The sequence below is a fragment of the Orbicella franksi genome, chromosome 9, assembly GCF_964199315.1.
Source record: "Orbicella franksi chromosome 9, jaOrbFran1.1, whole genome shotgun sequence".
NCBI lineage: Eukaryota > Metazoa > Cnidaria > Anthozoa > Scleractinia > Merulinidae > Orbicella > Orbicella franksi.
In genome coordinates this window covers 9,423,361-9,439,105 of record NC_138153.1, presented here as the reverse complement: position 1 = coordinate 9,439,105, position 15,745 = coordinate 9,423,361, and the positions used below count along the sequence as shown (strand labels likewise).

Sequence of the window (15,745 nt, the reverse complement as noted above, 5' to 3'; positions counted from 1 at the left end):
AAGCGGGGTGGCCATTTTGGTGTCCTTACAGGAATGTGGCTTTTTTCAGTCTAGAACCGTGCACAGGGAGACCAACTCTGAAAAGCCACAGGTCAAAATTAGGTTTGCGTTCCACTTCGTCGAACGCAAAAATAAATTATTATATGGCTGTCTCACAAGGACTGAGAACTACCGAAATCACGAATTTGATTGGCTGAAATCGATATTGACCGCGGTCTAGATTTTCCCATCTTGACCGGCATCCAGACCGGTTTCATTTTGCGTTGACAAAGTAGCAAACTAAAATACAAAAATGTTCACCTTTTTCTTTTATTTTCTTCTCAATCATTTATGGAAGTGCCAAAAAGCCTGATGACAAAAAAAAAAAAAAAAAAAAAAGTAAAGAGGACGAGCAAATTTCGGCAGGTTTAAGTTAAGCTCATTACCGTTCGCAAGCAAAATGTCAGCAAACCAGTTACATTAAAAGAATTAAAGTTTTCTTCTTTGCCATATAATGAACATCTTATTAACCGAGCTAAGTCGGTCTGTATGGGAGAATCTTGACCTCGGTCAAGATTCTCCCATACAGACCTCCAGCTCGGTTAATAAGAGCTAAATACAGACACCCTGAAAGGGACTTCAAGGAGGTGGACCCTATGTAAAAAAAAAAAAAAAAAAAAAAAAAAAAAAAAATCCCTGTGTTCCACGCAAAACAACCCGTTGTATCCGACCTCTTAGGAAACTAGGGAACCATTGAAGAAGTTGGCCGCCACAGCAGATGACACAAACGCTCTTCAAACGGACCGGTTCCGCGTCTCAGAATTGTGAATGGATGTGTTAATATAAAGTGAGGATAGGGGATGGGAGAGTGAAGTTATGTGCAGGGCATTTGGAAGTCAGATTATCTCCTCTTTGGTGCCGGCGATTAAAAACATTTCATCGACAACGTCAATAAACGAGATCTTTCCAACTCACCAATAGGAGTGAACGTTCGGAAACTGAACAAGAACAACTTCCGATTACCGTACGTGAACAAAAAACGTCTGCGTTTCAGAGGAAGGTTGGTGGTGGATCCATCTTAGCCGTAAAACTTAACTTTATTTATCCTTCTTTTTTTTTCATTCTCTTTCAATCTTGTCGAAATGTGGCCATTCCTCAATCTTTACGGCTTCCGAGAAGTTTGTTTGTGTTTCTTTATCACTGTACACTTGTGTCGTCGATATTAAGATCAGAGTACAGGTTTTCACCCTAGCAAACAATCAGAAGTTTCAAAACAACTTGCAATCGTACTTCGTCATAAGGTGTCATATGAATATAACATAGCACACGTTTTTCCTGGGACTCTTGGTCAATAGTTTGTGTAGCCCCACACAGAGGTAGATGTCGCCAGTTTCAGACACGAATCTGATGTCATCATATAATTCCCCAAAATTTGATTTCCGAAATATTTTACTTGTAAACAGTTTGAAATATGTTATGTGGTAAGGGGGTCTTTCCCAGGAGATATTAGACAATGAACTTTACGAGTAGAAGGCATTCGAAGAAATCGTCTTTATTGCCATTAAAAATCATGAAAGTGTCAGTTAATGTGTTGTTTTTGAATTGGTAACTCTCAGGAGTGAAAAAAATTCAAGCCACGCCCACAAAACAGGATCTTAGAACCTCTAAGGGGTTCTTTTCAAAATCTCCGACGAGCAGCCTGGTCCTTTCTATATGGAAGGGTTCTATCATAGAGGGCAAAAAAATGAAACGATCACTGCCTGCTTACAACGATCTCTGTTTAAGTTTTCCAAATTTTCTCAGAGAAATCTTTCGTGAGGTATCTTAGCTTTTAATTTGGATATTTTTTTTTATTAACTCATTTTTCGGCCTTGTATATCAGATTTCCACATAAGGACTGTAACCTAGCGCTATATATTCAATAATATGGTTAACCAACGATCAGGCATTCTCCAGTCTATTTCATATATTGACACTAACTTGACAAGAAACTGTTTCTTTCAAAATCCACATCACGGCACTAACGATTAACGTGTTTTCCGGTGACTGTTGAGTTAACAGGCTCTGTTTTGTGCACTCCTTCTGACCGCCGCGTAATATTCGTGGCGACCGAAGTATCGCATGCAACAACGCCTGTTGCCTCAGGCTACACAGACGATAACACAGGTGTAGCCGGACTGCAAGTCAGGTTACTAATCGAAGGGAACCGAAGAAAACGGACGCTTTTCTTGGCCGTAAGAACCTTTCGCGGTTTCTGCCGCAAGCGAGATCGAGTTGCGAACTAAGTTAGGCAACTTTAAATGACAAAATAGCCACATAAGACAAAATTCTATAGTTCTCAAAAGACGTGTGTCAACACGTATTTTCGGCCTCAATCACTGGACAAAGGTTGGTAGCTTTGAGAACCGGTTCTACTTCCAGAATTGATTGAGCTGACGATCACCATTTCCTTGGTCAGCGTATATGTTTCACTTTAGTGCGTCAAGCTGAACTGATGACTTCCGCCGGAAGTACCTTCGTCTACTTTGCCACTGGACAACAACGAGTGCAAAAAACTCCTTAGATACAGCTTTTGAGTCTTCAAGAGATTTGTAACCCTGGTGTCTTTTCCTCGTCTTCTCCATCATCATTATTTTCATCGCTTTCGCCAGTGTCATTCGCCTCCATGGCTCCCGTTTCATCTTTCGTCTGTTCAGGCGTGTTGTTTGCTCCTTTCGCTGTTTTCTTGCCTGAACCGGCTCGAATTTTTGTAGACTTTTTCTTCTTTGTCCTGTTCTTTTTCTTTTTAGGTTCGTCAGCTGTGTATTGAAGGATATACAAAAAAATAGTTGTGAATCATAAGACTGCTTGTAGAGTAATTTAAAATGATATCTTTCTCTACCTTTGTGGTATATTCTACTGAGAGCGCTCCCTAAAATGAAATCTATTTTATGGATGTAAAAGAGGTAAACAACCTAACTGCCTTCTAAAATGAATCAAAACTTGCTTTAACACCCCATCGAAGAAAAAGTAACAAAATAAAACCAACGGTCCTTCGAACGTTGTACGACTCTCATAAATTCTTTTGAAACCCAAATTACCTGAAGTACTTGTGGTTCGTCTGTCAGCCTTTCCTTTCTCTTTCTTCTTTTTCTCCTTCATAGGCTCTGCAGGCTCCACAACCATTGCCTCGGCCGCAGTTTCAACCTTGGTGGGAGGCGATCTCCGACCCACGACAGTCAAACATGTTGGTCTACCAGGCACTTGATATCTGGTCACGAGCATAGCTTCTTCTTCAAACTGTCAAGTAGAAGGAACAATAGGCCTTAAATGAACAGCTTTCGGAGCAGCCTGCCGAGCTCGAAGTATCAATCCCTGTTACTGACTGTCACACATCTCTTTTAATGTTGGTTCAGATAATTTTGCAGTACATTAGGGCGGTACTCAGCCTCCTACAAACACGTTCTTATGGCTTCTCACCAAAATTGCGAGACAAGACCGACGTCTACGTATGGAGTTAAAGTATACCGTCTAAAGTTGACAATTGGTTTTGACTTTCTCGAGTAAAATGAGTAAGTAGCGCACTGGCGTTTTATTGATTTTACAATGAAAATTAGCTGTTGGGTGCAATAATTGGCTTCTGACTTAAACCAAGTTAGCAAGTATTTTCTATCGCGCTTCTCTGGACAACCTTTTTTTTTAAATTTTGCCTGCTTACTTTCACGAGCTTCATCTGTTGGTCAGCAGAATTACCCCCAAAACTTTACGGGTGATCGACCGACCCCACTGCAATTCGTAACTTGCTACCGCAATCCACGAGCTAAAAATGAACCCACGTGCTCGTTGAGTCACAAGGAAAACTTTCAAGTTATTGTTTCTGGGATTCACTTTACCGATACAAGGACAAGATATTTGGTGGTGTGTACTGCGTTTTCTGACATGTAAAAATTTCAACGCTGTATTGTTTTGGTTTTAGGATCAAAGGCTTTTTAATCCTTACGTTGTCCGGGTTGAAGGCCCAGCCTCTTAAATCTCCATCGGACGATGTTGAAAACAACAGCAAACGTCTGGTGTCCTCTTTAAGCAAATCTTCAGTCATGCAGAGATCTTTCACCCTACAAAGATGTCAGCACAAGTTCAATAACACTTGTTTTCAATCATAGCGAACAGCAATACTTTATTGAATTTCAGTGCTTATTGAGGCGGCTCTAGGTTAAGGTGGGAATGATAAATAAACAGTACATGTACCCTGCGTTTTGCTCGGATATCTGTCCGCGGACACTGCCTGTTCCGAGAAGCGAACAGTTTTCCAAGAGCAACACGCGGGATCTATTGAAAACTGGGGAATATCACTCGGATATTCCCTAGGTTTGGCTGGGGCATGTTCAATCACGTGACGCATTTAGACCAATCACGTGCGAGGGAAAATATTTGATGGATTAAAACAGTCAACAGACTCCTTGCAATTGTGTTGGTATTGTGAGAGAACTGTCGCGAAAAGGAACGGAAAAAATGACAAAGAACGAGGGAGGAAATTTAATATGAGATGCCTAATATCGGCTACTTCTTGTTACTTGCCATCTTAACCATGTTCAGCACATTACCTGCTAGCATGCCCTTTCACTGTCTGTAGACACTGCTCCTTCTCTATGTCCAGAATTCGTATCCCTTCAAATTCTCCTCCTGCAGCCAGGATGTTTTCCTGGAATGGTTGAGGAAAATACAATTCATGTAACATATCTACTGTTTAAAACTGAATGTATTAGCAGAAATAAGTATGGCATATTTTTAAAGCCTTTGAACAAGAGAGTAGAGACATTTTGTCTTCCTAAATACACTCAAGATTTTTGACTCACTCAATGGTCATTTTGTTATGATTATTTATCCTCAACATGAGCAGTTATTAAATTGTGAATGGATCAATCAGAGGGAGCAAAGAGACTGTGAAGGAGAAATGCTTTAACTTGCTAACTGATACTGTGCTGAGACTAAAATACAGAGGAGCCAGAGAAGGTGCTAAAAGTTCAAGTTCATTGGTTAACAAACTGATTTGAAACTGTTTTCTTACCGAGAGGAAATCCAATGCCAACACATATCTGGAAAACTCCATTGTAAAGGATAAGGCAGCAGTCTAATAAAAATCAACATCATACATGTATACATTACAGGGTTAGGCCTTCAAATCTCCAGGTCAATACTAACTTCTCCCACAATATTGTCAAGTTTCCTTTACATCCATTACCAGGGTCGACACACAATGCTTCTTTCTCCCACTTGCCAAGTCGGGGAGAATTACGTGGCAATCAAAATAAGGGCTGTAAAAACCCAGGTAAAAGAGTGGCATAACTAATTTCCACTTGTTGATATTGTTGTTGTTATTTGTAAACATCAAAATGGCCATTAATAATTTTTACAAGGTCCGATAAGATGTATTTATTTAGCCCCTCAACCACTACGGGTAATTGCCCCCTAACAACTGTAAAGTTACCTGTAAAAGTGAGTCCCGAGTCCTCTATGAATATTGTTTACATACAGTGTTGAAGCAGTGATAAAGTCATACTAAATTATGCAAGCTCTTGGTGTTTAGTTGTTTTTTGTTAACTAGATTTCCTTTGATATGCATTCTGAACTTACAGCGTGATAATTTACTACATGTATGCTCCATAGTGTAGATATGTGTACAGTACTTACAGCAAGTTTGTAAACTACTACTTTTGTTCCAATGGCCACAGCATAGCTATCGCCGGCAGGGGACCACTTCACAAGAAGGGCAGCTACAATCACAAAAACAAAACAACAACCAACAAGTCAGCCTAGTTTTTAACAAACTCAGACTTTTTTTGACAGTAATTTGCCCAGTACCTCCACTTTATATGGCACTCAGTGTTATATTGAAAAGTAAACTTTGATATTGTACAGTACATGCACATTAACCTAAATGAACAGGTGTGGGGGTCCTAGTGACCTAACGGCTAGTGCACTGGAAGGGATCAAGTGGTCCAGGATCATTGCATTGTGTTCTTGGGCAAGACACTTTACTCTCACAGTGCCTGCTTCACCCTGGTGTATAAATGGGTACCAGCAAATTTAATACTGGGGGGGTAACCACTATGATGGACTAGCATCCCATCTAGGGGGGAGGGACAAGAAATAGTCCTAGTCTCTCCGTGCTACAGAGACTGGAGATAAGTGCCACCCTGATGGGCAGTAGGCCAGACCACAAACTTCACGTCCATGTAGTTAGTAGTAGGAATGTATCTTACCTTCCTTGATATTGGTAACATATGCTGATTTGCCTGTCACAAGATTCCATGTTCTGTTTAGGTGACATAAACAAAAAGGTTGGCTGTAACAAGTACTCAGCACTGTACTAAGAAAAGCTGATAAAAAATTTTAGGAATTTTACAAAAAAGTCACCTTAGTGTCTTGTCCTTTGCTACAGAGAGAGCAAGTCTCCCAGATGGATGAACAGAAACTGAATTTATATGACCTCTAAAGAAACAATAAACAACAAGGCTCTCAGATATAAAGAGTATACATTATTCAAGAGAATTATATACAATACATGTAGGTAATTTTCAAAGTTGTAAATACATGTAAATCCACACCCTTCATCTTGTTCATTTCCCCTAGTAAATGTCACATATGTGGAGGGCGTTAGTAAGAAGAATAATTGTTTTGAACTCAGAGAGAAAGAAACCCAGAATCTCAGGATTACACGACTTACACAACACTCATTTTACCAAATGAGCTACAAGTATGGATGGGGTAACCTGTGGTGGAACATATATAGGTACATGTATGTAAGCAAATACCTATCTGTAAATCTGAAATTGTAGCACAGTCAGTAGAGGGAAAGTGATATAATCTGGAGGATATGGGATAATGCCCATCAAGGTCAAAATAATTTAATTTCTTTGTGTCATGTGGTGGTATGACAGGGAAAGTAATCTATTATATAAAGCATCCCCCTACCTAGACGAGAGGAGTAGCCTCATTAGAAGCTTGAGTTATCCACAGGCACCATCCACTTATTGCTGAGCCTTAATGGTGTTTTTCAAAGTGATACTTAGGATAGAGTAGGAACCAGACAACTGCACTTGATGTACAATGTACAGTGCTCAGCTAGTTACAGATCTAATCAAAACTACAAATTATCTTGATGGAACATTAATTTTATTACAAACTAATACAGTTCACATACCTATGGCCTTTTAAAGTTTTAAGGCAGTCCCATGTGCGGCACTCCCAAACACATATTGTCTTATCCTCACTACCACTTAACATGTGAGTACTGTTGTGAAATGCCAAACAAGTTATGGTACCTGTAACAAAAGATTGCAAGAAATAACAAAAATTAAAAAAAACACATGAGAATACGATTGTGGTCTACTGAGAGGTTGCTGACCAATGTTAATTCAGGAAAAAGTAATTGAAATACATGTACCTGTGGTACCATCAAAATTGCAATTACCGCTTCTGCCCTAAAGTTGCATATAGTTACAAATCTATACCTTTTCTTACCCTCATGTTGCATTAATGCACCCAACTCTCGATGGTCTTTGAGATTATATAACCTAAATAAAAAACACAGTGAAAATGCTGTGGTTTAATCTGCATTCATGACATTTTTGAAGCCCAATTTTGTTTATCTCAGGCATTGTTCTAATCTACAACAAAGAAAAATGAAACTAAACCTGGTTTATAAAAACTCTAAGCAAAACCAAATTGGAAAAAGACAAGAAAGGTGAAAATGGTTTCATGTTAGAAGCTTCTGTTATTTGAATGTACATGTACCAATAATGCAATTTATTTAGTCACTACGTTACTCAAGAAGTCTTAGCAGGCTGCTAGGACAAATCTAAAATTTAACAGAGAACTTGCATGCAATGAAAGTCACAATTCAATGTTCTTAGAGTGCCCAAAAGTAATGATGTGTGATTTACATTGTAACCAGCATGGTAAGGACATATCAATTGATACAAGTAGCAAGGCCTACATGTGGGCTAATTAATGTGGTTTATTCCAAGCCATACCATTGCAAGTGCCAGTGATGCACTTTCTTCAGTCATCCAGGAATTTTTTGCCGCATTAGAATAAATCATATAAATGCACCAAAAAACTCTCAAATAACCAAAGTCACAATGCAATGTTCCCGAAATGAACAAAAGTAATAAATAAATGTATACATGTGCAGTTGTATGTTGCAGCCAGCAGATGAGGTGGTTCATGTACATGGTAAGGATATATCAATACAAACAGCCATGCCTACACATAGACTAATTAATATGGTTTACTCTAAGCCCTACCATTTTCACGTTTTTTTTTTTTGTTTTTTTTTTTCATTTTTCTTTTATCTTTGCAAGTGCCAGTCGTGCCAAGTTACCCAAGCATTATATTTGCAGGATTACAGTAAATCAAGAATTCAACAGATAACTCTCAAAGAACCAGAGTGAAGTGAAGTGTTCCCAAAGTGCACAAAAGTATTGATGTCATAAGTTATGTTGTAGTCAGTAGATGAAGTGGTGCATGTCTATGATATAGATCCATGTACATTTCAATACAAACACTAACTAATTAATATGAATTAATATTCTAACTATACCCAAGGTCAACTCTACAAAGCAAGGTCTAAGATCCTGATGGTACCTAGCCTCGAAGATATGGAATGCAATACCAGAAACATGGAGACATGAGACTAAACTAAGTAGCTTTAAAAGACACTTGAAAAAAAAATCGATGTCACACGGCTGTATTGATCTGTAATAGTTTTATTAATTTTATTGAAATGTACATAGTTTTTATTTCATTTTATCAGTGACTGTATTCTGAGATTTTTATGTTATAACTTAATGTTTTTGTTTTATCTTTTTGTTTGTGGCAATACCTGGAAAATAGCAATACTTACATGTACAATACTGTGATGAGCTTAAGTGTATTAGACCACATTAATGAAGGTTACTTACTTACTTTTTACTTACATACTTTTAGGGCATACCATTTTCCCACAATTTTATTTTTCCTCTACATTTCCTTGCAAGTAACAGTTAGTAACATTACTGTAAATTCTTCAGTTACCCAAGAATGATTTGCAGCAATATAGAATAAATGCAACAAAACACTCTTAAACAACCAAAGTCCACAATGCAATGTTTCCAAACTCTCTAAAACTAGTGACTGATGTACATATGTTGTAGCCAGTAGCAGGATATATCAACAAGAACAGGCAGGCCTAGATAAATTAAATATTGATGGTTTACACTTGATTTCTGCTGCTCCAGTCATGCAATTTCTTTGGTTACCCAAGAATGTTTTGCCGCATTTTAGAATAAATCAAAAGTAATATGCATCAAAACACTCTCAAACAACCAAAGTCACAGTGCAATGTTCCCAAAGTGCACAAAAGTAACAACAAACTTATGTTGAGGCCAGGTAATGAAGTGGTGCATGTCTCTGGTAAGATAATTATCAATACAAACAATCAAGTCTAGAATCAGTCATATGGTTTACTATAGGCCTTATCATTTTCCCAAATAAGTAATGCAATTTCTTCAGTTACCCAAGAATTGTTTGCAGCATAGTGCTGTTCCATAAAAATAAGCAGTCTCCCCCTACAGAAGGGGTTGGAATTTCCTAAGGGTGGGGGACGGGTTTCTGTAAGAACAAAAAAAGTAAAGAAATGTATGAAGCTTACACTGTAATAGGAATTTTCAGAGGGGTGGGGAGGTCTTAGAAAAAAATGGAGGAGGCATGGGTATTTCCTGGAACAAAAAACCCAAAAGACTCTGAAATAACCAAAACCACAACGCAATGTTCCCAAACTCTTTAAAACTTATTATACATACATGCATGCATGCATGCATGCATGCATACTTTATTGCAATTCCCTGCAAGGGTTTTTTAGTTACAAGACTACATAACTATCATATTAAAATAACTAAATAAATAACCAAATAACTAAGGCAATAAAATTAATATGCATTTAAAAAATTAGTGAAATACAATGGATTGGATTTTCTATTTACAAATTCATAGATTAATCAGAAAAAAGTAGGTCAACAATGTTAACAATTATGTACAGTGTACATGTACATATGTTATAGCCAGCAACAGGATATATCAACAAGAACAGTCAGGCCTACATGTAGATCAAATAAATATGGTTTACTCTTGATTTCTGCTACTCCAGTCATGCAATTTCTTCAGTTACCCAAGAATGCTTTGCGGCGTGAGAATAAATCAAATATGCAACAAAACACTCTTAAACAACCAAAGTCACAATACAATGTTTCTGAAATGCACAAATTAAAGAAATGATGTTCGTATGCTGTAGTGAGCAAATAAAGTGCTTCATGTACATGGTAAGGATATATCAATACAAATGGTATGCTAGGCAGCTCTTGACTAGTTAACCTGGTTCATTCTAAGCCATACCATTTTCTCATACCATTATTTTCATTTACTTTTTATTTAAGTACCAGTGAATCAATTTCTTCAGTTACCCAAAAGTTTCTTTGCCACTTTATAGAATAAATCAAATGTGCAACAAACACTCTCAAATAACCAAAGTCACAAATTATGCAATGTTGCCAAAGTACACTGTCAACAGTAATGATGTGCGTAACTAACAAAGTGGTTCATGTATATGGTAAGCCAGATATATCAATAGTAAGGTGGCCAAAGGCTTACATGTGTTAACATGGTTTATTCTAAGGCATATCATTATTTTCATTTACTTTTTATTGCAAGTACTACTAATGCAATTTCTTCAGTTACCTAGGAGTTTTTTGCTGCTTTCTAGAATAAATCAAATATGCACCAAAAAACTCTCAAATCACCAAAGTCACAATGCAATGTTATCAAAGTGCACAAAAGTAGCGACAAAGGTATGTTGTAGCCAGGTAATGATGTGGCACATGTCTTTGGTGAGGATATAGTCAGTAAAGCTAGACTAATTAATATGGTTTACTCCAGGCCTTATTATTTTCCCAAATCATCGAGTAAGTTTTTTTTTCTTCCATTTACATTTTTTACAAGCAGTAGAAATGTAATTTTGTCAGTTATCCAAGAGTCTTTACCAGTCTAGAATAAGAATCCAACAAAAAACAACCAAAGTCACAATGCAATGTTACCAAAGTGCACAAAAGTAATGATGTACATGTACGAATGTTGTAGCCAGCTAATGAAGTGGCACATGTCTACATGTTCATGGTAAGTATATATCAATACAAAATAATGGTGAAGCCTAAAATACTGTTAACTTTATGCTAGTCCATTTTCCCATTTGTTTATCACCCTTTGGTAACTCCAAATTCTTCAGCCACTCAAAAATTATTAACCGCATGGCCATGGGCCGAGCGCGGTTCATGGTTTACCCATGGTTTTTTTTTTTTCGCAGTTTTGTCTGCGACCAGACCCAAGGTTCCACTCGGCCAAATTTTGAGTCACGCAACCTGTGATGTTTACTCGCCAAAAGCTGTTGAAACATTAATAAATCTCATCTCCGATACTGACTTTCGCGGGAAAAAATTAAAAACCCAGCGTTCGTCAAAAATTATATTTTTTCAGCAGAAATTTAGCTCGGAACATATACATATTTATATTCCTTTGAATCGTCGATGAAATGACCTTTTCCGGATATTTTTTCCTTCGGGGTCAACAAAAACCTCCGATTACAAAATCACGCCGAACCCACACGTTGCAAAAAAATCTCTTCAAAACCCTGACTTCGAAGCGATATAACACTTCAGCGTTAATAGCTACCACACATCGGCAGGCAATAAATCTATTTGTTAACAATCCAGCCTTATCGTGTTAAAATTTCAGCGAGATCGAACAAAACCAGAATTAATTAGAATTTTTTTGTGACCTCACTCCCCAGACTTGACCTAACAAAGGAAGCAACGGTCGCCCATAGCAACCGAAAAACACCAACATAACAAAGCCGAACATTTCGGCCAAAAATCTCCAGAATTATTGCCTGAGAGCTTAAACTTGAATGGGAACATCTTTTTCGAACTTTTTTCAACTGATTTAGACGAAAGACTGGCCTCGGCGGGCTACAAGAAACACCAAGAGAAAAACAGAACAAGACAGCAGAACAAGCCGATAACATTTCATCGCATGGCTTTCGGCATGAAAACGAAAATACAGCTTACTTCTGGATAAATTCAGCCTTAGAAGCCAGCAACCGGCCCCAAATTACTTTCTGTATCCTTACAAATGTCCTGATTTCCATCTCCGAAAGATTTTGCCCCAATTTTGAGCAAATAAACGTTTCGTCAACGGTGACCGCCATTACGGTGGCTTGCATACTAAATTAGCTAACTTGACAAAATTCTCCCGAGGGGGGGATATGATGAAAAGAGCTGAAAGATGGCCTATAATTGGCTAATGATGAGATCATCGAAAGTAACGCCAATTTTCTGTCACGTTTTCAATCTGTGATCACTGGAGTGACCAAAATCGATACATCGGTCGGGATAGAGTTTTATTATTAGATTATATGACTTGTGTGACTACTTTGCTAGCCCTTTACTCGTGGAAAACACCAATTAAATTTAATCATGACTTTTAAGAAAGAAAGCTGTTGTTAATAGTGTTATTATCGTGTCATTCATATCGCTCATGCCCATACATATCCCGAAGAAAGTTCTACAAAGATTAAGACCATTAGGTCATCGGAGATTTGTCAATGGCTACCACTGATGGTGCAATAATACAGTTTGTGTTGATCAAGTGATGTGATGTCTACAGTAAGAAAAGAATCATCAATAACTGCTTTGGAATGTGCACTGCGTTCCGACGGTAGTGCTAAGCAAACAATTAAATTTTAAAAGCGCGGTTATAAGATCTAACAGATCTTCTTGTTTTTTTTCGACTTCTGTGCGAGCAGACCCAAGCTTCCACTCGGCCAAATTTTGAGTCACGCAACCTGGGATGTTTACTCGCCAAAAGCTGTTGAAACATTAATAAATCTCATCTTTCGTGGGAAAAAATTAAAAACCCAGCGCTCGTCAAAAATTATATTTTTTCACCAGAAATTTAGCTCGGAACATATACATATTTATATTTGTTTGAATCGTCGATGAAATGACCTTCTCCGGATATTTTTTCCTTCGGGGTCAACCGAAACCTCCGATCACAAAATCACGCCGAACCTAGACGTTGCAAAAAAATCTCTTCAAAACCCTGACTTCGAAGCAATATAACACTTCAGCGTCAATAGCTACCACACATTGGCAGACGGTAAATCTATTCCTTAACAATCCAGCTTTATCGTGTTAAAATTTCAGCGAAATCGAACAAAACCAGAATTAATTAGAATTTTTTTGTGACCTCACTCCCCAGACTTGACCTAACAAAGGAAGCAACGGTCGCCCATAGTAACCGAAAAACACCAACATAACAAAGCCGACGTTTCGGCCAAAAAACTCCAGAATTATCGCCTGAGAGCTTAAACTTGACTGGGAACATCTTTTTCGAACTTTTTTCAACTGATTTAGACGAAAGACTGGCCTCGGCGGGCTACAAAAAACACCAAGAGAAAAACAGAACAAGACAGCAGAACAAGCCGATAATATTTCATCGCATGGCTTTCGGCATGAAAACGAAAATACAGCTTACTTCTGGATAAATTCAGCCTTAGAAGCCAGCAACTGGTCCCAAATTACTTTCTGTATCCTTACAAATGTCCTGACTTCCATCTCCGAAAGATTTTGCCCCAATTTTGAACAAATAAACACTTCGTCGAGGGTGACCGCCATTACGGTGGCTTGCATACTAAATTAGCTAACTTGACAAAATTCTCCCGTGGGGGGGATATGACAAATTTGGTGAGAATCAAAAGTAACGCTAATTTTCTGTCACGTTTTCAATCTGTGGTCACTGGAGTGACCAAAATCGATACATTGGTCGGGATAGGGTTTTTTTTATATGACTTGTGTGACTACTTTGCTAGCCCTTTACTCATAGAAAACACCAATTAAATTTAATCATGACTTTAAAGAAAGAAAGCTGTTGTTAATAGTGTTATTATTGTGTCGTTCATATTGTTCATGCCCATACATATCCCGAAGAAAGTTCTAGATTAAGACCATTACGTCATCGGAGATTTGTCAACGGCTACCACTGATGGTGCAATAATACAGTTTGTGTTGATCAAGTGATGTGATGTCTACAGTAAGAAAAGAATCATCAATGACTGCTTTGGAAGGTGCACTGCGTACCGACGCTAGTGCTAAGCAAACCGTTAAATTTTTAAAGCGCGGTTATAAGATCTAACAGATCTTCTTGTTTGCAGGTTTCTTCAGGTAGAATACATCTACAACCCTATGAAACACTCTCTCAAATGTAAAGTTTACGTCCAAGCATTAAAGAAAGCTACAGATAACTCCATCTGAGTTTCTAAGTTAAAATATAGAGCATCAAATGATAAATGGTTTGTCTACTATAATAAAATTATTGTCCAGATAAGTGCTAACTAATTAATTTTCAGATGGGTTAAACATCTTGACATCTTTAGATTAATGCAGGGGAAATTAAAACACTGACCTTTTTACTACTGATGAAACAAAAATCAGCCACCCACATTTCCAGTGGTAAGTGGGTTGTTACAATATATTAGTCCTTTTGTCTCAGGTACAATTTGATGTAATTCACCTCTTCAAGATGGTGGTGGGGTAGTGGTGGTTGGGGGGAGAGGGGGGGGGGGGGAGAGAGAGAAAGAGCTGAGAGGAGACTGAACAATGCATTACAATATGCAAATTAGCCACTTTTGTAAGTGGCGACATGCATAATTCCCCGGTCAATGATTGTTTTGCTTAGCTATTTGTCACAGTAACGAAACCGAGGCGAAGATCTGTTTGTTAGCTTGTTAAGTATTTTACCAAACGTGACACAAATTAAATGCAAAATTTAGTAAGCGCAGTCAGTTATGGACCTTTTTACCCCTAACAGTTTAGACCCCAACCAGAAGTGGAAAACACTCTATTTCTCGTTCTTTACGCGTGAATTCGAGGGTGAATGGGGGCTAACTGGCTACTTGTGGCTAACTGGCTACTTTTATAACAATACATCAAACATATTATTTCCACCTCTTTCGTTTCTTAAGTTAACAATACGACAATTTCCTCACCTTATAGTTTCATCTGAACTACCAGTTGCAAGATATTCACCGCTGTTGGCCGCACATTTGATGCAACCAGCGTGTTCTTTTTCAGCGAATTTCGGTTTAAGCCTATACTGCTCGAAGAAACACAGAAAAGTGTCACACTATTAGCAAAGAAAAATTTAGGTTAAATTTCACAAGTTCATAAACTACCTCAAGCTCATCTTCACCAAAGAGGACGTCAAAACCAACGAGAACTTGTTCATATGTACCAGCAATGACTTCCATGTTGGATTTGCCATGTGACTTGGGAACCGCGCAATTTAATCACGCGAGCGTACTGCGTGAGTATCTCGTTGTACTACCCAGATCTCCTACTAAGCCAGATTGACAAGGCATGGTGAGAAAACTGGATGCGAAAGAATGAACAGATTGGTAGGGACGGGAAGAACGGGTCAACCGACCGACCGACCGACAATGGGGTTAGAACATTTGTCTCGGAGCTCGTAGGTTTGACTCGTATCCCTTTCTGTTAAATGACAGCCTCTAAACTCCCTAAACTGTGCACACATGGAAGTGGTTCTAGCGATTATTCTCTCAGAAAGCGATTAGGGCGTTCAGAAGCTACAGATCGTTTGTGTGTGTGTGGAGTTGTCTTGCAATTGACGTTAAATTCTT

At 38.2% G+C, this 15,745-nt stretch overlaps 1 protein-coding gene across 1 annotated transcript; it reads right to left on the bottom strand.

Moving 5' to 3' along the window:
- Positions 1-1,449: 1,449 nt before the first annotated feature.
- Positions 1,450-15,370, bottom strand: LOC145496839 (p21-activated protein kinase-interacting protein 1-like). Its single transcript, XM_081476595.1, has 12 exons — positions 15,281-15,370; positions 15,095-15,201; positions 7,483-7,535; positions 7,163-7,283; positions 6,376-6,450; positions 6,222-6,274; positions 5,650-5,732; positions 5,027-5,089; positions 4,563-4,660; positions 3,959-4,073; positions 3,060-3,258; positions 1,450-2,777 (listed from the first exon to the last, which is right to left on the bottom strand). Exons 1-12 carry the CDS (start codon positions 15,353-15,355, stop codon positions 2,560-2,562), a joined length of 1,260 nt encoding a protein of 419 aa, XP_081332721.1. The 5' UTR covers positions 15,356-15,370; the 3' UTR covers positions 1,450-2,559.
- Between the last annotated feature and the right edge of the window lie 375 nt (positions 15,371-15,745).